The following is a 26,196-nucleotide window of genomic DNA, read 5'->3' as shown; positions in this document are numbered from 1 at the left end:
AGAGGCAGTAAGGGGAAAGGAGCCTGGCCTCAGGGTGCCCCAGAGGCCATGAGCAAAGAGAGGAGGGAAGTGACAGGATGTGAGGTGAGGCCCGCAGCATGTGTAGCACACGAGGGACTGGCTCATCCTCAGCGGGACCTTGCTGGACTGCGGTGAGGCACTCGCCTGCATCCTAGACCAGCTGCACTGGGGGTGGAAGGGAGCCTGCAGCCAGCCCTGGTGTGTGTGTGTCCAACTGTCCACTGAACGGTGCTGTGGCAGCTTAGAGATTGGCCTGGTGAGGGCCATGCCGCTCCGTGGGGTGGGCACCTCAAAGTGAGGGGCTGGTGGGGGAACTGTGGGGTAGCAAGCCGGGGAGGGCACTAGGAGTCAGTGTGCAGCCAGTACCTGCAGGCACCTGATGTAGACGTCACCGGGGAGATGCCTGAGAAGCAAGACCAGGCCTTTGGTGGAGCTGGAAGGCAGTCCGTGGGGATGGGCCCCCCAGATTTGCCCCAGAGGCAGGCCAGGCTGGAGCGGGCCCCATCAAGGCAGGGCCCTTCCCCCACACAGTGTGCCAAGCTGCAGCTTTGATGCCCTTGTCAAATGTTTACCATGGGGAAGCCCGGAAAGAATCTGTTCCTCGTAGCAGGCAGGTGGGCAAGTTGGCAGGCAGGGGCAGGCAGGCATGGGGCTTGGTGGTCCCATGCCGTTCCATTCGGCATTACGTGTCGGGGGTGTACCATGGTCTTCCTGCTGCTGACAGCCTCCGAATGTCTTCATCGGGCCCTGACTGGCAGGCATGCCCCCGAACCCCCTCCACTGCCCCTGGGGCTCCTGCCTGGCACAGCAACCGTCCACGGGATAAAGGGCAGACCAGGGGCCTGAGCTCCCAGGTGCAGGGGGAAGACTTTGGGAAGGGCAGGGCCAGCAGATGCACAGGAGGCTCTTGCTTCAAGCCAGGACCACAGCCTGGAGACCCTTGGAGGCCAACAGTCTTCCCTGTGACAGATAGTCACTCAGGAGATGAGCAGACAGTCTCCAAGGCCCTCCCTGTGGTAGAAGTCAGCGGTGGCCTGAAAGGGCCAAGGGCCTGCCTTGGAGATGGGGGACAACTGCCTATGGCAGCACTGGAATGGGGGTCTGGCACAGCGCAGAGTGGGAAGGCGCCTGTTAATTTGGGAGCCCGAGCCGGGAGGAAGGAGAAGACCTGCCTCTGTGCTGAGATTCAAGAGGCTGAGCACAAACAGGTGTGTCGCTGAAGACAGCATTGGCCCAGCAGGCTCCGCTTGGAGTGTCCAGGGCACTCCTACTTGGGAAACATTGCCCAGTCCACCCGAGGCTGGCTTGGGAGAAAGGGCTGGTCGCATTAGCAACTCTTAGGAAACAGGACAGCCAGCAGAGGAAGCCTGGGGAGGGGTGGCAAGCTGTGTGTGTGTGTGTGTGTGTGTGTGTGTGTGTGTGTGTGTGTGTGTGTGAGAGAGAGAGAGAGAGAACGCGAGGGAGCGAGCAAGAGCGCCCTGATGGGGGTGTGTTGTCTCAGCAACCACAAGTCACATTCTGGCCACCCAAGATGCCAGTGCCTGGTGAGAGGTGGTGTCCCCGTTGCAGGGTGGAAGATTCCCCAGAGATGGTCCTGGGACCTGGCAGGCCCCCATACCTTCTAGTCAGCCCAGAGACGGTAGGGGGTTGGGGGGGTCGGTTAAAAGCTGAGGGGTTGTAATCCACCTGCCAGCCAAACTCCGGGAGAAGGGAGGAACCGATACAACTATGGTCTTTGTGGAGGAGAGCATCAGAAGGCAGAGCAGGCACAGAGTGCTGATGCCCAGGGCACAGTGGCCCAGAGCCACATCCCAGAGAGACCAGGAGAGGGCACCAGGCACAGAGGCAGCGCTGCCCAAGGGAAGTTTCTTGTTGCCTGTGTTGTGGGCCAGGGCTCAGGGAAAGAGGACCACTGCTTGACACGTCAAAGACACTCAGAGAAGCTGGCTTTGGTGATGCAGGGGCCCAGGGTTGCTGGGAGAGGTCTGGCAGTGTTGGGAAGAGTGGCAGCAGGAGGCGTCCAGATCCACAGAATGGGTCCATGCACAGGGCTGGGTTCCTCCTTTCCTGCAAGGGGTGCCAGGAGCTTGGATGGGGGTGACGGAGATGTGTCTCCCAGTGGACAGGCCATAGCCCTGCCAGGCCCCCTCGGCGTCTGCCCCACCACCCTGATGGGGAGTTCATGGAGGGCTCCACCGGCCCCTTCTTGGATGTCACCAAAGGGACAGAGGAGAGGGCAGAAAAGAGGGTCCCTCGAAGGAAGAGGGGACCAACCCTTCTCCCTCTGCCAGGAATTTGGACTTGGGCTCCCAAGGAAGGGAGTGGGCCTGGAAGTAGGTTTAACAGCTGCTTTGCAGGGGAGGGAGAAGGACGCCAAGTGGGCACGCAGCGAGCGGCAACCATCGCTGCCAGTCTTGTGCGTTAAATGCAGGGGGATGGGTTGTCAATTGGTCCCCAAGGGTGTGTAGACAGACCCCAAGGCAGGATACTGGTCCTCCTGCCCAGGCTGGCAGTCAAGGAGAAACACCTTCATGGAGGGATTTCTCTGCTCCAGGTGCCAGGCACAATGCAACCGGCTTCACAGGTGTTGTGCCCTGCGTCCTCCACGAACCCCACCTTTGCTCCCTGGCTTCTGCCCCGGCCCCCAGCCCCTTCTCCTGAGCACCCCAGCCCACCTCTACCCCTGCCCCCTGTGAGCACCTGGTAAGAGTGCCCCTGTCAGGGAGCAAAGGCCCCAGGTGGTTTGCCTTGGTCACCTACTTTTGTCTTCCTCTGCGTGTAGGCTGTCAACTCAAGGACAAGTTCCATGTCCCGTTTTTGCCAATCAAAGCACACAACTTTATTGATGATACATACAGATGAAGGCTTGGGTGGAGGAGGTCAAGTCAGTAGAGCACAGAGGAGGGGAGTGTCCTTTGTGGATGACTAGGTTTACCATCCATCAGCTCGCAGAGAAGGAGGAGTCAGTGGGAAAGAATTCAACGTAAGAGGCAACAGATGCGTTTGCAGCTCGAGCCCCGACACACGCCTGGTCTCCTCAAAACAATCCGGCTGACACAGGGAGACCACCGGAGGCAAGACCTCCCTGGCCATGCTCTCATAGGATGTTCTGTAGGCACAGCTGGCTGCTGAAAAGATCCCTTTACCGCAGGAGGAAGGCCGCAAGGGAGTAACTGACAATGCACTTTGCCTGCAGACTGCAAAACCAAGAAGTTACTCAGAGCTCCCGGGGGGACCCCTGCCTGGCCCAGAAGAGCGTGGTCCTCGGTGGAGCAAGTGTAACTTTCACCCCGTGATGTGGTGGCTAAGGCCGGGTCTTCAACAGCACCCACTGCAGATTCTTTGAATGAGAACACAGGGGGGTGTTCTCCAGCAGGGTTTTGGGTGGATTCGGTTCCGTTCCGCTCCAGATGGCCCTCTACGAGGCCAGGGTGTCAGGGAGAAGCTGTGTGTTTCCGTTCCTGATCAAGAGGGACATGAATGAGAGCAGCGTTTGGGCACCCAACGATTCCCCTGCCAAGACCCGCTTTCCAGACAAACCCATCGACAGTTTCAAAGCCTGAACCTCAGCACATCCCCTCCCCTCCAATATCAAAGGGAACTTCAAGTCTGAATCGGACTTGGCAAGCATGTTATTAATAACTGTCATGCTTATTAACAAATCTAATCCGGCCTGCTGCAGAAATGAGTTGCAGCAACATGACACAGTCTCCCGACACACTTCACTGATGGACATCTTAATCTGGCCCTGGTTTTCAACTCCTGCATTCAAGTTATCCAGAGTACAGAAAGCCTTCTCCTTAATAGGGTCGGGAGTGGGGATCGTGTTTCCAACAATGGAGAGGCTGGCCAAATGACTATTGATATCGTGGCTAAATGAAAAACCAGCATCCTTGGGCTGAGCAAACCACATTTTTCCCTGAATGGAAGGACACTTAGAGAGGTCAAGTACACACCTGGAAGTTGTCATACCCTAAGCATAACAAAAAATATGATAATTTTAATTGGGGAAAGGGTGATTCTCTTTTATTATTAGGACAGTGTCCTCTTTGGTAGTCCCTGTGTTCTTACTGTCCACGGTTCATTGAGCCTCATACTCTGGACTTTGCTTTTCCTAGATCTTTGTTTTTGTTTTAAAGATTTTATTTATTTATTTTACAGACAGAGATCACAAGTAGGCAGAGAGGCAGGCAGAGAGAGAGAAGGAAGCAGGCTCCCTGCTGAGCAGAGAGACAGACGTGGGACTCGATCCCAGGACCCTGGGATCATGACCTGAGCCGAAGGCAGAGGCTTTAACCCACTGAGCCACCCAGGTGCCCCGTGTTTTTGTTTTTGTTTTTGTTTTTAGATTTCTGATTAAAGTTCAGAACACTTAGCTGTCCTCACCTTGTCTGAAGGTTAAGGTGGTTGCAACATCTTCTGATTAGTGTGGGTAAACACTGTAGTAAATTCTACCTCTGACCTCCTGACCTGTTTTCACTAAATCACCCATTTGAGTACATCCTACACTTACGCAATGCACAGAAGGTTCACCCTCTTCTAAAAACTATTTGTGGTGATTGCTGGACATTCTTTTCCTCAACACAATTGTACTAACTACCATCCAACATGGGACTAGGGGCAATGCAAATAAATACATATACATTTTATCTTAGTTTCCTTAGTTAGACATGTCAACACTCAGAACACAAGGGAATCAAGATCTTTCTTTCTTCACTGAAGGTCTCAATTTTCAAATGTTACTTCTCTGGCTTTTACCTCCTTTACACTTATTTCCCTGTTTCCTCAGAGATACAACATTTGAGTTTTCCAACACCAAAGAAAGAAGGAAGGAGACCAAAGGCTGGAAGAGGAAGAGTCTGAGTTGCCTTTGGACCCTGTTTTCTGACTCTGACATCTCTATCCCTACCCTTATCTCCAGGATATCATACTGCGTAGAGCAATTTTCTGACTTCTTTGCCTAAATTTATGTCTATAGGTAGGCAAGAGAGAATGGTGATTGGTAGATGTACTGACACATAAATGTCCTCTCTCCAGAGTGAGAAATCTAGCTTTCAAATGTCTCCCATACAGGTCTCAGACACACCCTCCACCCTATGCTCCAAATACTTTCATCACCACCCCCTACCACCATCAAATGCTTGCTTTTTCCATTTCTTTGTCCTTCAGCCACTCTCTTCACCTCACTTTTTTCCCTCAAATGCCCACCTACCCCTCATTTCTGCCCCACTAATTTTGTTGCTGCTTCCCCCAGAGCCAAAAAGGATTGGGATTAAGTATTGCTTGCTTTCTTCCTTTTTTGAAGACGGACAGGATCAGAGTGGACAAATGGGCTCTGATTGCAAGTTTGCTTCTACCACCCCCCTGTGGCCAGTTTAGGCCCCACATTTCCTTGAAGAAACTTCAGTTTCTACTAAATATCCCATAATACTTTTTCTCTTCCTTTCCCTTGAGTTGTGCCACCCCCTACAGACAAGCAAGGAAACCAAAAGATAGTGGTTGGTGGAGATTTAGGTCTGGGTGGTAAACCACAATTCTTATCTTTCACTGATTCAGGACTCTGTCAAATGATTCTCAGCTTTCACTCCTGTACCTTAGCATCAGTTCTTCCCGCGACCCCATTTACCATTTAGAGAACTAAAATGAGCTGGTGGGTAGTCTGGAGGTGTAGGAAAATCTGACTCTACCCCTTCAGGTCTCTGCCTCCTGCCCTACATTGACCCCAAGTCTCCCCAGGTAATGCTCACTCTCACACCAATCTGTACCCAACCAGAGTTTTTTCCTTCTTCGCTCAGCTACAAACACACCTTTCTAAGTTCAACAGGAAGCTGATGGAAGACCAAAAAGATCATCTCTTCACAATTCTTAGTCACCTGAGATACACATCACCAATGAGCCATGGTCTCCGAATTCCCCTTCCACCACCAGTGATTCAGGAGTTTTCCCACTTCTCTCCCTTACCCTAGCACACCAGACCATTTTTTTTTTATTTGCCACTCTTAAAGCCAAAAGAAAATTCATTTCCATTTTGTCTTTCTCTAATTTCCAGGAAAGGAATGCTTCTCGTGCTTCTCATGGAGCAACTATTTCTCTTTATAAGTTTTATCTTCTTCTAGAATACAGGGAGCACTAACCCATCTCTTCACCCCCCTCTGTTCAGCCACTAATATCCATCATCTCTCTTGGACCCAGGAGAAAGCAGATTTCATGAAATAAGGCATGAAAGGGAAACCTTAAGTATTTATTTATTTTCTCTGCTCCTGTGTCTTGGAAATACTAGATTTTAAAAAAATTGTACATGATTTTATACATTTAGGGAGTTTTCTGCAGTGTCTTTTGCTAAAATGTCACGACAGGTTATTTCTTTTTTTTTATTTATTTACAGCATAACAGTGTTCATTGTTTTGGCATCACACCCAGTGCTCCATGCAGTATTTGCCCTCCCTATTACCCACCACCTTGTTCCTTAGCCTCCCACCCCTCGCCCCTTCAAAACCCTCTGGTTGTTTTTCAGAGTCCATAGTCTCTCATGGTTCACCTCCCCTTCCAGTTTCTCTCAACTCCCTCTCCTCTCCATCTCCCCATGTCCTTCATGTTATTTGTTATGCTCCACAAATAAGTGAGACCATATGATACTTGACTCTCTCTGCTTGACTTATTTCGCTCAGCATAATCTCTTCCAGTCCTGTCCATGTTGCTACAAAAGTTGGGTATTCATCCTTTGTGATGGAGGCATAATACTCCATTGTGTATATGGACCACATCTTCCTTATCCATTCATCCGTTGAAGGGCATCTGGGTTCTTTCCACAGTTTGGCGACCGTAGCCAGTGCTGCAATAAACATTGGGGTACAGATGGCCCTTCTTTTCACTACATCTGTATCTTTGGGGTAAATACCCCGCAGTGCAATTGCAGGGTCATAGGGAAGCTCTATTCTTAATTTCTTCAGGAATCTCCACACTGTTCTCCAAAGTGGCTGCACTAACTTGCATTCCCACCAACAGTGTAAGAGGGTTCCCCTTTCTCCACATCCTCTCCAACACACGTTGTTTCCTGTCTTGCTAATTTTGGCCATTCTAACTGGTGTCAGGTGGTATCTCAATGTGGTTTTAACTTGAATCTCCCTGATGGCTAGTGATGATGAACATTTTTTCATGTGTCTGATAGCCATTTGTATGTCTTCGTTGGAGAAGTGTCTGTTCATATCTTCTGCCCATTTTTTGATATGATTATCTGTTTTGTGTGTGTTGAGTTTGAGAAGTTCTTTATAGATCCTGGATATCAACCTTTTGTCTGTACTGTCATTTGCAAATATCTTCTCCCATTCCGTGGGTTGCCTTTTTGTTTTGTTGACTGTTTCCTTTGCTGTGCAGAAGCTTTTGATCTTGATGAAGTCCCAAAAGTTCATTTTTGCTTTTGTTTCCTTGGCCTTTGGAGACATATCTTGAAAGAAGTTGCTGTGGCTGATAACGAAGAGGTTACTGCCTATGTTCTTCTCTGGGATTCTGATAGATTTCTGTCTCACGTTGAGGTCTTTTATCCATTTCGAGTTTATCTTTCTGTACGGTGTAAGAGAATGGTCGAGTTTCATTCTTCTACATATAGCTGTCCAATTTTCCCAGCACCATTTATTGAAGAGACTGTCTTTTTTCCACTGGATATTTCCCCTGCTTTGTCAAAGATTATTTGACCATAGAGTTGAGGGTCCATATCTGGGCTCTCTACTCTATTCCACTGGTCTATGTGTCTGTTTTTATGCCAGTATCATGCTGTCTTGGCGATCACAGCTTTGTAGTAAAACTTGAAATCAGGTAACATGATGCCGCCAGATTTATTTTTGTTTTTCAACATTTCCTTAGCGATTCAGGTTCTCTTCTGATTCCATACCAATTTTAGGATTATTTGCTCCAGCTCTTTGAAATACACCGATGGAATTTTGATCGGAATGGCATTAAAAGTGTAGATTGCTCTAGGCAGTATAGACATTTTAACAATGTTTATTCTTCTGATCCAAGAGCATGGAACAGTCTTCCATCTTTTGGTGTCTTCTTCAGTTTCTTTCATGAGTGTTCTGTAGTTCCTCGAATACAGGTCCTTTACCTCTTTGGTTAGGTTTATTCCCAGGTATCTTATGGTTCTTGGTGCTATAGTAAATGGAATCGATTCTCTAATTTAACTTTCCGTATTTTCATTGTTAGTGTATAAGAAAGCCACTGATTTCTGTACATTAATTTTAAGATACCTTATTTTTAAAAACATATGGAACGTGTATAAAAATTCAACATATCCTGGGCCATACATCAAGTTTTAACATTTCAAAAAGATTAAAATCATATAGAGCATGTTCTCTAACTATGGTGCTGTTAACTAGAAATAATAATAAAAATGCAACTAAAAATCCGCATATTTTGGGGGATTAGGAAATACATTTCTAAATAACCCGTGGATCACAGAACTTATAATTACAACTAGAAAACATTTTGCATGGGATGGTAATGAAAATATTGTGCTTGAAGCTGTGAAATATACTCTGCTCCTGGCTATAGTAGCCCTACTAATAGAAGACTAATCCTCCCACTTAGGACAAGAAAAGCTCAAAAATATTCGTGGTATTTAAACAGATTAAATTATCGAAAGACATGGAAGACTTCCAAAGCAGCCAGGATTGATACCTTTCCTGGTATCAAAAACCTGGAAAGAAGGGAAACTTAATGAGACAAAACTGACATTTTACACCTATTTTCCCTTTGAGGCATTGACCAGATCATTATCAACATAGCTGAAGAGGCTGAAAAGAAGCTGTGAAGAGGCAGAAACCTGAATAGAGCTTGCAGCAGTTACACAGAGCTAAATCTAGATTCAAAATCTGAAACTTAGAGCAATAGACAGCCAGGGTTTAATAAGCTAATCTTCTAGAGACAAGGAAATTACAAAGAAATGAAATGAGCAGTCTAAGTTAATTTTCTTCTTGATACATTCACCAGTTCCTAATAGGTGTAGAGCTAGAAGCAAAGAAACAAAGCAGAAATAGGCAATTAAGAGGCTGGGAAGATAAAAAGAGTTATTGGCTTCTTCAAAGTACAGTGAACATTTAGAAATTGGAGTTTGGGGATTTCCAAAGTTAGAGGAACTGATAAATACCCCAGGCAGTCAGTTAGTAACCCTGAAGGATTATACCCTAGAAGTAAGGGTGAACTGGAAATAGAATAGGTCTGAGAAAAATTGAAATATAACCTCAAAATAGCTCAATTCCTGATTTGCTTAAGCTAATTTACTCCTAAACTGCTTTTATAAAATGAAAGAAAATCCTCTACAAATTAAGGAAATGACATCTCAATTTTCTAGAGTTTTTCTCTCATAATGTTCAACATTGGAACAAAAGCACACTGAGAGACATGACAAGTGGAAATTATTTTTAAAAGGAGAAAAAGAAACCAAGAGAAGAAAAAATAGACAAAAGAAATAGACCTATGTGAGATTAAGCTATTGGATATATCAGGAATAGACTTTAAAATAATTATAATTAATATGTTCAAGAAAATAGATGACAAGATGGACAGTTTCATCCATGAACTGAAATGGAGGAGAGGGAAATCAAACAAATTCTAAAACTAGAAAATATAATAGTGACTTTTACTTTCATCACCAACATATAAAGATCTTAGAAGTACTTCTAATAGATTTTCTTGATAGAAAATCAACAACTTTTCTAAGATTTGTTGGAGAACTAAGGTAACAGGGCGAACCAACACCCCCCCAAATCTGGAGCTACAGACAGAATCACAGGTAAGATGAGCTTACTTGAAACAGAAGCCTCTGGAGCCAATAACTTGTTAGAACGCTTAAATGGTAACTTTGATGAATAGCTAGAAGCTGAGTGTATACTAACTTAAAAGTTAAAACCATGGGGGAGAATTTTAAGGGGAGAGTATCACACTTTCACTGATATTAGCTGAAGAAACCCCAACAAATTCTCATGATGGAGATTAAAGAAAAATCTCCACGTGTTTCTCACAGGAGAAGGAGGAAATAAACATTTTGAATTGTGGCCAGGGGAAAATTGATCATTCTGAAATATGTCCAGAGTGTTTTTCATAACAGAGTTGTCCTGAAAGAGAAGCTACTTTTTCTTATCTGACCCAGTGGACAAACAACTGGCCAGCTCCAGCCCCATTCTAGACTTCCTATTTCATGTAAAGAGGAGAAAAAGTACCATTAATCAACGGGATCTAAATTAACATTTGTAGAATACTTCATCCAACACCACCAGCACAATACACATACTTCTTAAGCTCACATGAAATATTCACCAAGATAGATCACATTTTAGGCATTACAACACATCTTAACAAGTTTAAAAGAGTAGAAAACATATAAAGTATCCTCTCAGATCATATGGTATTTAACTGAAAATTAAACAGAAAGCTGCAAAATCTCAAAATATTTTGAGATAAAATACACACTACCAAATAAAGCCTGGGTCAAAGAAGTCCCAAGAGAAATTTTAAAATATTTTTTTAAAGATTCTGTTTACCTGTTTGATAGCGAGAAAGAGAGAGAGAGAGCAGCAGGGGGAGAGGGAGAAGCAGACTTCCCCACTGAGCAGGGAGCCCAGTGTGGAACTGGATCCCAGGACCCTGGGATCATGACTTGAGCCAAAGGCAGATGCTTAACCAACTGAGCCACACAGACGCCCAATTTTAAAATATTTTTAACTAAATAAGAGTGAAAATGCAACTTATCAAAAATTGTGGTATGTAATGAAAGTGCTTAGAAGAAATTTATGGAATTTAATGCATACATATATTTAGAAAACAAGAAAGAAGAAAAAGAAAACAAGAAAGATAAAATTTATAAACTACCACCTGCAGAAACTAAGAAGAGCAATAAGAGCACAAAGCAAGCAGAATAGAAGAGATAATCAAAATTTGAATATAAATTAATAAAATTTATATTAATATGAATTATTATAATAATTCAAATAATTCAAATAAATTTGAATATAAATTAATAAAATTGAAAGTAGAAAACAATAGAGTAATTCATTGAAACCAAAATCTGGTTCTTTGAAAGGATCAGTAAAATTGAATAACCTCTAGCCAGGCTAACCAAGAAAAAAAGGGAGAAGATACAAATGATTAATATTGGAAATGAAAGACAGATCATCACTATTGATCCTGCAGATATTAAATGGAAAATAAAGAAATATTATGAAAAATTCTATACCCACAAATTGGATAACATAAATAAAATGGACCAATTCTTTGAAGGACACAAATCACCAAAAATTAACGCAAGGAAAAATAGATAACCTAAACAGGATTATTTATATATTAAAGTAACAGAATCAATAATTAATACCCTTCCAAAAAAGAAAGGACTAGGTACTTTCACTGGTGGCTTCACTGGTGAATTATACCAAATATTTAAAAAAGAAATTTTACCAATTCTCTATAATCTCCTCCAGAAAACAGATTCAGAGGAACACTTCCTTTTTTAAAAAATATTTATTTTTTTAAAGATTTTATTTGTTTATTTGACAGAGAGGGAGAGAGCACAAGCAGGGGAGCAGCAGAGGGAGAGGGAGAAGCAGGCATCCCACAGAGCAGGGAGCCTGATGCGGGGCTCCATCTCAGGACCCCAGGATCATGACCTGACCTGAGGGCAGAGGCTTAACTGACTGAAACACCCAGGCATCCCATTATTTATTTATTTATTTACTTGCTTACTTACTTATTTCAGAGAAAGAGAGAGAAAGAGCACACCAGTGGGAGGAAGGGCAGAGGAAGAGGGCAAGAGAGAATCTGAGGCAGATTCTGCACTGAGCTCAGAGCCCAACAGACGGTTCAATCTCACAACCCTGAGATCATGACCTGAGCCCAAATCAAGAGTCAACCAACTGGGGCGCCTGGGTGGCTCAGTGGGTTAAAGCCTCTGCCTTCAGCTCAGGTCATGATCCCAGGGTTCTGGGATGGAGCCCCGCATCGGGCTCTCTGCTCCGTGGGAAGCCTGCTTTCTCCTCTCTCTCTGCCTGCTTGTGATCTCTGTCTGTCAAATAAATAAATAAAATCTTTTTTAAAAAAAAAGAGTCAACCAACTGAGCCACCCAGGCGCCTTCAGAGGGAACACTTCTTAACTCATTATATGAAGCCAGCATTACCCTAACGTAAAAAGTAAAGGCATTACAAGAAAGAAAAGATATAAACCAATATTTTCCACAAATATTGATGCAGAAAGCTTCAACAAAATATTAGCAAATCAAATGCAGCAACATATAAAATGAATAAACAAGTGTTATTTATTACAAGTATGAAGACTGATTCAACATTAAGCTAAACAATCATATGATCATATCAATAGATGTAGAAAGAGCATTTGACAAAATCCAATACCCATTAATGGTTTAAAAATTTTTCAGAAACTAGGAATAGAGAGGATTTCAACTTTATAAAGAACATCTACAGAAAAACTACACCTTGAACATTATCCTTAATGGTGAAAAACTACATGCTTCCATCCTAAGACTGGGAGCAAAACAAGGATGGCTCCTCCTACCACTCTTATTCAACATTGTGTTTGAAATATAATAATACAAGAAAAAGAATTAAAATACACACAGATTGGAGAGGAACAAATCCCCTGTCTTTGTTTTGCAATAATGACTGTCTATATTAAAAAATTCCTAGGAATCAAACCAAAAACTGAAACTAACAGGTAATTATAGCAAGGTTGAAGGATACAGAGTTTATATACTTAACTCCACTGTTTTCCTATATACTGGCAATAAACAGTAAAAAAGAAATGAAAAATGCAACACTGTTCACGTTAACATCAAAATTAAGAAAAATTTAGGCATAAATCTAATGAAATTTGTGCAGGATCTATATGAGGCAAACTACAAAACTCTGTTGAAGGAAATCAAACAAGATGTAAGTAACTGAAGAGATATTCCATGATCGTGGATAGGAAGACTCAGAATTGTTAAGATGTTGATTCTTCCCAATTTGATCTATACATTCACTTTAATCCAAATCAGAATCCTAGCAAGTTATTTTGTGGTTATCAAGAAACTGATTCTAAAGTTTATATGGAAATTCAAAAGAGTAACCAACATAATCCTGAAGAAGAAGAACAAAGAATTGGAAGGGGAGGCGAACCATAAGAGACTATGGACTCTGAAAAACAACCTGAGGGTTTTGAAGGGGCGGGGGTGGGAGGTTGGGGGAACCAGGTGGTGGGTAATAGGGAGGGCACGTATTGCATGGAGCACTGGGTGTTGTGCAAAAACAATGAATACTGTTACGCTGAAAAAATAAATAAATTTATTTAAAAAAAAAAAGAAGAACAAAGTCAGAGGCTGACACTACCTTACCTCAATACTTGCTATGAAGGTACACTAATCAACACAGCATGGTATTGTGACAGAATATTCAAATAGATCAGTGACCAAAAAAAGGAATCTAGACACAGATATTATTACACTTTTCACAAAATTAACCCCAAATGGACAATACGCAGAAATGTAAAATGAAAAACTATAAAATTTCTAGAAGATAACATAGAAGAAAATTCAGGAACCTTGGGTTCAGTGATGAATTTTTAGAGACAACACCAAAAGCATGACTCACGAAAGAAAAATTGGTAAGTTGGACTTATTTACTAAAATAAAAACTTCTGCTCTGCAAAAGAAAGAGAATGAAAGACAGACTACAGACGGACTAGGAGAAAATATTTGTCAAACACATATTGTATAAGGAACTTATATTCAAAATGTTTTAAGTCATTAGACTTAAACACAAACTTTTCAGTAACTAAACTGGACATCAATGGAGTAAATAAAGTGAGGAGTAAATATATATATATAGAGAGAGAGAGAGTGCAAATACTCCAATTGGAAAAAATAAGAGTTCCACCTTGGATAAAAACCGAAATCTAACTGTATTCTGCTTAAAAGAGATGCAACTTAAGTATAGGAACACATAAATATCTAAAGTAAACAAATGGAAAGAAATAAACTCTACAAATTCTAACCAAAAGAAGACAAGAGGAGTTACTTGGGATGGAGGAGAGAATTTTATAGTGATACAAGTGTCAATCAACCAAGGAGATACAAGAATTCTAAATTTCGATGTAACTATAACATAGATTCAAATATATGAAGCAAAATGTATAGACTTAAAGGTGAAATAGACCAATTCACTATCATAAAGGATTTAATATACCTAGCTCAGTAACTGATGGAGCAAGCAGATAAATTTATCCAAATACTTAAAGAAAAAAATCATATTTTATAGAAAGTCTTCCAAAGAAAAGAGAAAGAAACAATTAGGATTCTCCACAGAACAAAATCAATAGGAAGTATATATAGATATATAGATATGGATATGGAAATAGATATAGGTGAAATAGAGGAAGATACACAGAGAAAGAGAGAGAGAGTTTACTCTAAGGAATTGGTTCACACAATTGTGGAAGGTGCCAAATCTAAAATCTATAGTGTGGGCCAGAAGGCTAGAGAATCAGGAAAGAGCTGATGTTCCTTTCTTGAGTCTGAAGACAATCTGGAAATAGAATTCCCTCTTCCAAAGAACCTCAGTCATTTTCTCTCAAGGCCTGCAACTCATTGGATTAGGCCTACTTACATGAATGAGAATGATCTGCTTCATTCAAAGTCTACTGATTTAAACAATAATCTTGCTTTAAAAGATTTTATTTTATTTATTTGACAACGAGAGATCACAAGTAGACAGAGAAGCAGGCAGAGGGGCAGTGGGGGGGGGGAAGCAGGCCCCCTGCTGAGCAGAGAGCCTGATGCGGGGCTCCATTCCAGGACCCTGAGATCATGACATGAGCCAAGGGTGGAGGCTTAACCCACTGAGCCACCTATGTGTCCCTCATTTAAACAATAATCATATCTAAAAAATAACTTCACAGCAACATCTAGACTGGTATTTGGCCAAATATCTAGATACTGTGGCCGACTCAAGTTGACACATAAAATTATCTTACTACCCACCTTGTTTTATGATATGAACACAAATATATGATATCAAACCTGAAAAGAATATTAAAAAAAATATGGGCGCCTGGGTGGCTCAGTGGGTTAAGCATCTGCTTCTGGCTCAGGTCATGATCTCAGGGTCTTGGGATCGAGCCCCACATCCAGCTCCCTGCCCAGCAGGGAATCTGCTACTCCCTCTCTCTCTGCCCCTTTCCTTGACCCCCAACTCTTGCTTTCTGTCTCTCTCTCTCTCTCTCTCAAATAAATAAAATCTTTTAAAAAAGGAATATTACAAAAAATAAAATTACAGGCTAATTCCTCTTAAGAATTTAGATGCAAAAAAATCAAGCAAAAATAAAAGCAAACCAAATTGAGTGATATACAAAACAGATAATACATAATAATCAAGTTGAACTTCTTCTAAAAATGCAAGCTTAAGTTAACATTTAAAAATCAATCAATATAGGGATGTCCGGGTGGCTCAGTCAGTTTTGCATCCAACTCTTGATTTGGCTCAGGTCATGCTCTTAGCATCTTGAGATGCAGCCCCACATGGGGCTCTGCACTAAGCATGGAGCTTGCTTAAGACTCTCTCTTTCCCTCTGTCCCTTCCCTCCCCCTGCTCGCACAATCTCTCTCTTAAAAAGTAATAAATAGGGGCACCTGGGTGGCTCAGTGGGTTAAGCCTCTGCCTTTGGCTCAGGTCATGATCTCAGGGTCCTGGGATAGAGGCCCGCATCTGGCTTTCTGCTCAGCAGGGAGTCTGCTTCCCCCCTCTCTCTCTGCCTGTTGCTCTGTCTACTTGTGATCTCTCTCTCTCTCTCTCTCTCTCTCTGTCAAATAAATATAATCTTTTTTAAAAAATAAAAAATAAAATAAATATCCATTTAAAAATCAATCAATATAATTTGCCACATTATTATAATTAGAGGGGAAAAACTTACATAACCATCTCCATTGATGCAGAAGAGGCATTTGATAAAATCCAACCCCATTCATGATTTAAAACTCTTAGGAAGCCAGGAATAAAAGAGAACTTCTATAATTTGATAAATACTATCCACAAAAATAAACATCATGGTTAATATTGAAATACTGAGAGCTTTCTACCTAAGATTAGCTAACAAGAAAAAGATGGCCATGTGATGCCTGGGTGGCTCAGTCAGTTAAGTGGCTGCCTTCTGCTTGGGTCATGATCCCAGCGTCCTGGGATCAAGTCCCATATTAGGCTCTGTGTTCCGCAGGGAGCCTGCTTCTCCCTCTGCCTCTGCCTGCCACCCTGCCTACCTGTGCTCTCTCTGTCTCTCTGACAAATAAATAAATAAAATCTTTATAAAAAAAAAAAAAGAAAGAAAAGATGGCCATGATTAACACTTTTATTCATCACCATACTGGGGATGTTAAACAGTACAAAAAGGGAAGAAAATAAATAAATAAAAGGAACGGGCACCTGGGTGGCTCAGTGGGTTAAGCCTCTGCCTTCGGCTCAGGTCATGATCCCAGGGTCCTGGAATCGAGCCCCACATCGGGCTCTCTGCTCAGCAGGGAGCCTGCTTCCCTCATCTCTCTCTCTGCCTGCCTCTCTGCCTACTTGTAATCTCTGTCTGTCAAATAAATAAAATAAAAATAAAAATAAAAGGAATAATAATTGAAAAAAAAGATGATCATAATTCACATAAAAATGATTACATATGTAGAAAATCCAGAGGAATTTATAAATAAACCATAAAAAATCAATAAATTATTTCAACAAATCCACTCAACACAATATCAATATACTTTATTAAATTTTTTCAATTTTTTGTTTAAATTCAGTGTAGTACATCATTAGTCTTTGATATAATGTTCAGTGATTCATTAGTGTATAACACACAGTGCACATTGCATCACATGTCCTCTTAATTGCCCATCACTGATGGGCAATCCTCCACCCACCTCGCTTTCCACAACCCTCAGTTTGTTTCCTGGAGTCAAGAGTCTCATATGGTTTGTCTCCCTGTCTTACTTCTTCCCCTTCAGTTTTCCCTCCCTTCCCCTATTGTCCTTTTTACTATTCCTTATGTTCCACATATGAGTGAAACCATATGATAACTGTCTTTCTCTGATGGACTTATTTCATTTAGCATAACACCTTCCAGTTTCCTCCATATCTATGTAAATTGTAGATAGTCATCATTTCTGATGGCTGAGTAATATTTCATTGTATATATGGACCACATCTTTATTCATTCCTCTGCCGAAGGGCATCTCAACTCTTTCCACAATTTGGCAATTGTGGACATTGCTGCTATGAACAATTGGGTGCACGTGCTCCTTCTTTTCACTACATCTGTATTTTTGGGGTAAACACCCAGAAGTAAATATACTTTTAAAAATCAGCTCTATTCCTATATACCAACAGCGAACAATTAGAAAATGAAAATTTTAGGGGCGCCTGGGTGGCTCAGTGGGTTAAAGCCTCTGCCTTCGGCTCAGGTCATGATCCCAGAGTCCTGGGATCGAGCCCCGCATCAGGTTCTCTGCTCCGCAGGGAGCCTGCTTCCTCCTCTCTCTCTGCCTGCTTCTCTGCCTAGTTGTAATTTCTCTCTGTCAAATAAATAAAATATATTAAAAAAAAAAGAAAATGAAAATTTTAAAATGAAACTATCTAAAATAACATTGAAAGACCATCATATCCTAGGAGTCATTCTAACAAAATGTGTACAAATCTGAACTAATATGAGTGTAAATTGGAAAGTTTATGTTGAAAATCAATATGGAAATGCAAAGCACCAAAAATAACCAAGACAATTCTGAAAAATAAAAACAATAAAGAGGATTCATACTACCAAATATTAAGTTGTATTATAAAACTATAGTAATTATGACAGGATTCCAGAACACTGTGCAAGGATAAATACACCAATGGACAAAATAGCAAGTACAGAGACAGACCCATACATATATGGCAATAATTTATCACAAATGTGACACTTTAGTATAGTGGGAAAAGAGTGATCTCAAGAAATGGTGCTGGATCAATTGGATATCCTTATGGGGAAAAAATGGAATTTTGACCCTTATTTCACACCATATACAAAAATAAATTTCAGGTGAATTGTTGATCTAAATGAGGGAAGGCAAAAACAATAAAGCTTCTGGAAGATAATCTTCATGACCTTATAGTATGGGAGAATTTCTTTAAAAAGAATAAAATAAAATGAAAGAAAATATTGATCATTTTTTCTTTATGAAGACAGTATGTTATAAATGAAAAACAAGCCACACAATCTTAATATCAAAATTTGATGATATATGAATGGACCTAGAAGGTATTACATTAAGTGAAATAAGTCAGATAGAAAAAGAAAAATAGGGGCGCCTGGGATGCTCAATGGGTTAAGCCTCTGCCTTCAGCTGAGGTCATGGTCTCAGAGTCCTGCATCAGGCTCTCTGCTCAGCAGAGAGCCTGCTTCCCCCTCTCTCTCTGCCTGCCTCTCTGCCTACTTGTGATCTCTCTCTCTGTCAGATAAATAAAATCTTTTTAAAAAAAAAGAAAAAGAAATATACCATATGATTTCACTTATACATGGAATCTGAAACAAAACAGAACAAATGAACCAACCAAAAAAAAGCAGAAACCTTAAACACAGAGAACGAACTAGTGGTTGCCTGAGGGAGAGGTGGGGAATGAGCAAAGTTGGTGAAGAGGAGTGGGAGGTACAAGCTTCCAGTTTTGGAGTGAAGAAGTCATTGGGATGAAAGGTAGAGCATCAAGAATATGGTCAATGGCATTGTAATAGCATTGTATGGGGATAAATGGTAGATGCGCTTGTGGTAAGCATGGCATAATGTATAGACTTATTGAATCACTATGTTGTACACCTGAAACTAATGTAACATTGTGTGTCAATCATATTTCAACTTAAAAAAACTTGGTGATATAAAAATAAAACTATGGATTAATCCCACCGGTGATGTATATGCAAAAATTCTAAATATAAAGAGAATAAATAAAGTGAAGAAGTATGACAAAGAAATACTGGGGATGCCTGGTGGCTCAGTTGGCTAAGTCAGCTAATTGTTAAGTGTACGTACCAATACACAAAACTGTATATAATAAAAAAATTTAAAAGGAAAACATTGAAATGTGTTTATAAAAAGCTTGAGGGGAACAAAGAGTCTATTTTTATAACCCAGAGAGAGGTAGGAAGGACCTTCCTCAGTGTGATCAAGTATCTAGAAGCCATAAAGGGAAAATACAAAAGATTTGATTACCTATAGTTGATCATCTATATAAGGGGGAAAATACAAGCAACACTAAATGGATTTGATATCCACTTACTTTGACAGCACCCACATCTAGCTAAGTCAGCTTGCCCTGATTCCCTGAGCACTAAATAAATAATCTTCTTATAATAATTTGGTTTCTGAGATAGAGTGATGTTAGGGAGAGACCATTCTGAGCAGCAAACACTAAGAATTTGATCTACTTGGCAACGATTTTTCTCACAGTAACAGAAATGATCACTCTTTTTTATTTTCAAAAAGAAATTCTGCCCCACCTGATAATATGTTCCTTACTCTGCAAACTTAGAAATGCTCAACAAACGGGGAACTCTGCGCCCAGACAAAGATCTTGCATTATTACACTTACTCTTTCAGAGGTCAACAGGGCCAGAGAGTTACACTAAAGCCCAGTCTCAATGGTGGACTGAATTATATATGCATGAACCTGTAGGGATAAAGATACTCCTCCAATAAGGCTTCCTGCACTCCCCACCTCCCTTCTCCCTCCCCTCAGCCTATCCCCAAACATGCATTGCCCAAACCCTTAACACAAGGCCTGAGGGGGACCCAATGGGCAGGGTCAAGTGTGGAAGTACAACATTCTGAAAAACAAATATCTGTTATCCTGCTTAGTACCACACCTCAGGGCAAGGCAGACCAGGGGCCATTATCTTGGTTTTTTGCACCCCAAGATGGCAGCAAGATAGTTCTTGTTTAAAGGCACAGAAGAGCCGCAGTTCAAATAGAGAAACCAGAAAAAACCTTCAGCCTGGGATATGATGTAAAATGAATGTACAAAGTTAACATTGAAAATAGTCATAATCATTAGAAAATCCATTATCAAGGGAAAGCAGCTAATCTCCATTTGTCAAAGTTCACCCCTTAAAGCATTAACTGCACTGTGTTTCCATGTGTGTAGTTTGGTCTCAAGCAGTAGTTTGAACAACAGTGACAATGGCAGTGGCAGAAACAGCATATAGGCCATTGCTGTATTTCCTCTGGATTTCAAGCAAGGGCCCTGGAATAGCGAGGGGAAGTGGTTAGGCCAAGTGGAACTTTGATGATACGTGTACTGAATGGAGAAATGTGATACTAATAATTGTGTTGAGTCCATTATGAAGGATGCTAAAGCACGATGGGGATAGGATACAATATACTTTGGGCCATGCAAATTCTACAACTTGAAAAGGTGGTCTGGACCAAAAATTCTAAGTCAGTAGGTAAAGCACTCATAATGCCTTTTGTCTCAGGACGTATGACATGAACGAGTTAATCAATGCATTTAAGCATTTTCAAATCTGCTGCTTAATTCTTTTGTTCAAGTTATTACATATTGTCATCTTGCCTTGCAATCAAGGACAAAACATACTATTAGATCTTGAACACATGAGCAGTGTTAATCAAGGTATCTTTGCCAACACATGCAAGAGGGAGTGACATCCTGTTTGACAAAGTGGGTAAAATGCAGATAGAACTTTAAACAAGTTTTCGGTACTAGAGAAAATAATATAAGAATAAAATAAAGTAAGTTTAAGAGGGACACTGGGAATGAGACAATTGTTTGAGTTCTTACTGTAGCAATTGATTGATTTGTTGTGGTGTGGTATTTCTTCTTTTTTAAAGATTTTATTTATTTATTTATTTTGTCAGAGAGAGAGAGCACAAGCAGGGGGAGTGGCAGGCGGAGAGAAGCAGGCTCCCTGCTGAGCAAGAAGCCTGATTCGATGTGGGACTGGGACTTGATACCAGGACCCGGGGATCATGACCTGAGCAGAAGGCAGATGCCGAACTGACTGAGCCACCCAGGTGCCCCATGAATATTTTTTTAGGCGTTCAATCTATACATCTGTGTTACAAATGAGTTTTATTGTCTCTATTTTCTCGAGTTATCCCCAATGAATATTTTTAGGAGAAAATTAGAAAAAATTTTAAATCAGCTCCCAAAATTTAGTTACAGTATTGTCTAATTTTATAAAAGTAACTCAGCACCCGAACTTCAACATACCAATACAATGGTCATTATTATTTGCTCCATACCCAAACTACTCATCCTACCTGACATATAGGAGCACCAAGATAAATATTATTTTCTCTGTTTCTGAACTGAACCTCGCCTATTGGCAACTCCCAAGATTTTACTCTTTCTTCTACACCTTGCTATGTGGGTATCTATAAAGTTATAGACTCAACATAAAGACTATCATCTTCATCTGTGTCTTCATCAGGAAGAGTTTTGTGTCAAGTATCTAATAGAGGCATTATCCAGTCATTTGGTTCCATACAAAATGATTTTAAACAACCAGTCGCTCAAGTTTGGAAGGCTGTTGGGCGGGGGTAGAGTGCCTCTACCTCTTACTAATGAAGTGATATCGGGAAACTCACCTGGCTTCTCCAAGTCTCATTTCTTCTGCAGTAAAAATATATTTACTTTACAGGATCTTTGAGGAGATTAAGTGGAGGGGGTAGGAACTATAAAAGATGCCACTCAGTGTCTGACAAATATTAGGTACCACCCACTTTTTTCTTCTATAATATACATAATATATATGTATGTATATATGTATATAATATACTTGAATGTGTTATTTATCAAATTTGACCAAAAATTTGATCATTTTTCTTTAACAAGATCTGTTTGTACAGAATTTTCTCAGCCTCAGCTCCCCATCTCTGGTGGTAAGAATGTGGCTTTCCTTCTGGTGTAGGGAAGACAGTTTTCACATGGGATTTTTATCTTCTGCCTTTAGGAAGAAAAGGTCAGGTCAGAGTACCTTTCTTGTACCTATTTTCCAAATGTTATTACATTTTTTTAGATTTTATTTATTTATTTGTGTGTGCATGAGAGAGAGAGGGAGACAGTGAGTGGGAGCAAGGGGAGGGGTAGAGGAAGAAGCAGATTCCCCACTGAGCAGAGAGCCCAAAGGGGGAAAGGAATTGATCCCAGGACCCTGGGATCATGACCTGAGCTGAAGGCAGACACTTAACCAACTGAACCATCTAGGCACTCTTCCCAATGCTTTTTTTTGTTGTTTGTTTGTTTGTTTACAGCATAACAGTGTTCATTGTTTTGGCATCACACCCAGTGCTCCATGCAGTATTTGCCCTCCCTATTACCCACCATCTGGTTCCTCAACCTCCCACCCCCCCCCCCCCCCGCCCCTTCAAAACCCTCCGGTTGTTTTTCAGAGTCCATAGTCTCTCATGGTTCATCTCCCCTTCCAGTTTCCCTCAACACCCTCTCCTCTCCATCTCCCCAAGTCCTCCATGTTATTTGTTATGCTCCACAAATAAGTGAGACCATATGATACTTGACTCTCTCTGCTTGACTTATTTCACTCAGCATAATCTCTTCCAGTCCTGTCCATGTTGCTACAAAAGTTGGGTATTCATCCTTTGTGATGGAGGCATAATACTCCATTGTGTATATGGACCACATCTTCCTTATCCATTCATCCGTTGAAGGGCATCTGGGTTCTTTCCACAGTTTGGCGACTGTGGCCATTGCTGCAATAAACATTGGGGTACAAATGGCCCTTCTTTTCACTACATCTGTATCTTTGGGGTAAATACCCCGCAGTGCAATTGCAGGGTCATAGGGAAGCTCTATTCTTAATTTCTTCAGGAATCTCCACACTGTTCTCCAAAGTGGCTGCACTAACTTGCATTCCCACCAACAGTGTAAGAGGGTTCCCGTGTCTCCACATCCTCTCCAACACACGTTGTTTCCTGTCTTGCTAATTTTGGCCATTCTAACTGGTGTCAGGTGGTATCTCAATGTGGTTTTAATTTGAATCTCCCTGATGGCTAGTGATGATGAACATTTATTCATGTGTCTGATAGCCATTTGTATGTCTTCATTGGAGAAGTGTCTGTTCATATCTTCTGCCCATTTTTTGATATGATTATCTGTTTTGTGTGTGTTGAGTTTGAGAAGTTCTTTATAGATCCTGGATATCAACCTTTTTTTTTTAAGATTTTATTTATTTGACAGAGAGAGATCATAAGTAGGCAGAGAGGCAGGCAGAGAGAGTGAGAGAGAAGCAGGCTCCCTGCCGAGCAGAGAGCCTGATGTGGGACTCGATCCCAGGACCCTGAGATCATGACCTGAGCCGAAGGCAGCGGCTTAAACCACTGAGCCACCCAGGCGCCCCTGGATATCAACCTTTTGTCTGTACTGTCATTTGCAAATATCTTCTCCTATTCTGTGTGTTGCCTTTTTGTTTTGTTGACTGTTTCCTTTGCTGTGCAGAAGCTTTTGATCTTAATGAAGTCCCAAAAGTTCATTTTTGCTTTTGCTTCCTTGGCCTTTGGAGACATATCTTGAAAGAAGTTGCTGTGGCTGGTATCGAAGAGGTTACTGCCCATGTTCTCCTCTAGGATTCTGATAGATTCCTGTCTCACGTTGAGGTCTTTTATCCATTTCGAGTTTATCTTTGTGTACGGTGTAAGAGAATGGTCGAGTTTCATTCTTCTACATATCCCTGTCCAGTTTTCCCAGCACCATTTATTGAAGAGACTGTCTTTTTTCCATTGAATATTTTTTCCTGTTTTGTCGAAGATTATTTCACCATAGAGTTGAGGGTCCATATCTGGGCTCTCCACTCTGTTCCACTGGTCTATGTGTCTGTTTTTATGCCAGTACCACGCTGTCTTGGTGATCACAGCTTTGTAGTAAAGCTTGAAATCGGGTAACGTGATGCTGCCAGTTTTGTTTTTGTTTTTCAATATTTCCTTAGCAATTCGGGGTCTCTTCTGATTCCATACAAATTTTAAGATTATTTGCTCCAGCTCTTTGAAAAATACCGGTGGAATTTTCATCGGAATGGCATTAAAAGTATAGATTGCTCTAGGCAGTATAGACATTTTAACAATGTTTATTCTTCCAATCCAAGAGCATGGAACAGTCTTCCATCTTTTTGTGTCTTCTTCAATTTCTTTCATGAGTGTTCTGTAGTTCCTCGAGTACAGGTCCTTTACCTCTTTGGTTAGGTTTATTCCCAGGTATCTTATGGTTCTTGGTGCTATAGTAAGTGGAATCGATTCTCTAATTTCCCCTTCTGTATTTTCATTGTTAGTGTATAAGAAAGCCACTGATTTCTGTACATTGACTTTGTATCCTGCCATGTTACTGAATTGCTGTATGAGTTCTAGTAGTTTGGGGGTGGAATCTTTGGGGTTTTCCATATAAAGAATCATATCATCTGCGAAGAGAGAGAGTTTGACTTCTTCCTTGCCAATCTGGATACCTTTTATTTCTCTTTGTTGTCTGATTGCCATTGCTAGGACTTCTAACACTATGTTAAACAAGAGTGGTGAGACTGGGCATCCTTATCATGTTCCTGATCTCAACGGGAAGGCTGCAAGCTTTTTCCCATTGAGGATGATATTTGCTGTGGGTCTTTCATAGATAGATTTTAGGAAGTTCAGGAATGTTCCCTCTATCCCTATACTTTGAAGCATTTTCATCAGGAACGGATGCTGGATTTTCTCAAATGCTTTTTCTGCATCAATTGAGAGGACCATGTGGTTCTTCTCTCTTCTCTTATTGATTTGTTCTATCACATTGATTGCTTTGCAAATGTTGAACCAACCTTGCAACCCAGGGATGAATCCCACCTGGTCATGGTGGATAATCTTTTTAATGTGCTGCTGGATCCTGTTTGCTAGGATCTTGTTGAGAATCTTTGCATCCATATTCATCAGTGATATTGGTCTGAAATTCTCCTTTTCGGTAGGGTCTTTGCCTGGTTTGGGGATCAGGGTAATGCTGGCTTCATAAAAAGAGTCTGGAAGTTTTCCTTCTCCTTCAATTTTTTGGAACAGCTTCAGGAGAATTGGTGTTATTTCTTCTTTGAAAGTTTGGTAGAATTCCCCAGGGAATCCGTCAGGTCCTTGGCTCTTGTTTTTTGGGAGGTTTTTGATCACTGCTTCAATCTCGTTACTAGATATTGGTCTATTCAGGTTGTCAGTTTCTTCCTGGTTCAATTTTGGGAGTTTGTAGTTTTCTAGGAATGCATCCATTTCATCTAGGTTGCTTAGCTTATTGGCATATAACTGTCTTCCCAATGCTTTTAACTCAAAATAATCCTTATGCCAAAGGAGCATATTTTGGGGCAGCATATTCTATCAACTTTCACTCTCATATAAAGTTTAAAATAAAAAAGACTCACAAATTAAAAATAGACCCAGCCATAAAACTAAAAATATTAAATTAACATTAATGAGATTGATTAAATGTTGCTTTGTTGTCTCGGAATCACCATCTGCAATATGAATGGAGTAGTGATGCTACAGCACAAATTCCTTTGACTTAAACGTTCCTTCAGTAGTGGGAGCTTGATGACTCCTCCTCAACCCTCTGCCAGTTTCCTTAAACTACTGCAGAACCTCTATCAGAACAAAATGATATACTTATTATGAAACAAACACTCTTTAAGTATTAAATACAGTTTTATGTTCTTCTCATTGACTAGAAACAGAATTTCACTGATTTAAGATGCCTTTGATTTTTAGATGCATCATTATTTTACACCCTACAAAAGGAAAACAATACTTCCAATTAAAGTGTGGGACAATGTTAAGATGCCAACAACTGTAAGATGCATCATAACTTCAGAGATACCAAACTATGGGGAAAAGAAGTCTATCTACTACTAGTGAATATAGTAGTGCTACTTTGTGCCATGACACTATTTTTTAGAAGTCTTTTTCTAAATTAACATATAATGTATTATTTGTTTCTGGGGTACAGGTCTGTGATTCATCAGTCAAGTCTTATACAATTCACAGCACTCACCATAGCACATACCCTCCCCAATGTCCAACCCCCAGCGACCCCATCCCTGCCATCAACATCCCCTCCAGCAACCCTCACTTCATTTCTTGAGATTAAGAGTTTCTTCTG

The 26,196-nt window shown here is 41.2% G+C and overlaps 1 protein-coding gene across 1 annotated transcript; it reads right to left on the bottom strand.

Annotated features, from left to right (window-relative positions):
- Positions 1-2,837: 2,837 nt before the first annotated feature.
- On the bottom strand, positions 2,838-3,991 carry ARMCX6 (armadillo repeat containing X-linked 6). Its single transcript, XM_045994797.1, has one exon. The coding sequence runs from the start codon at positions 3,989-3,991 to the stop codon at positions 3,440-3,442; it is 552 nt and encodes a 183-aa protein (XP_045850753.1). The 3' UTR covers positions 2,838-3,439.
- Positions 3,992-26,196: the final 22,205 nt, after the last annotated feature.

The sequence above is a fragment of the Meles meles genome, chromosome X (genome assembly GCF_922984935.1).
Source record: "Meles meles chromosome X, mMelMel3.1 paternal haplotype, whole genome shotgun sequence".
Classification (NCBI taxonomy): Eukaryota; Metazoa; Chordata; class Mammalia; order Carnivora; family Mustelidae; genus Meles; species Meles meles.
This window is presented reverse-complemented; position numbering and strand designations above follow the sequence as displayed.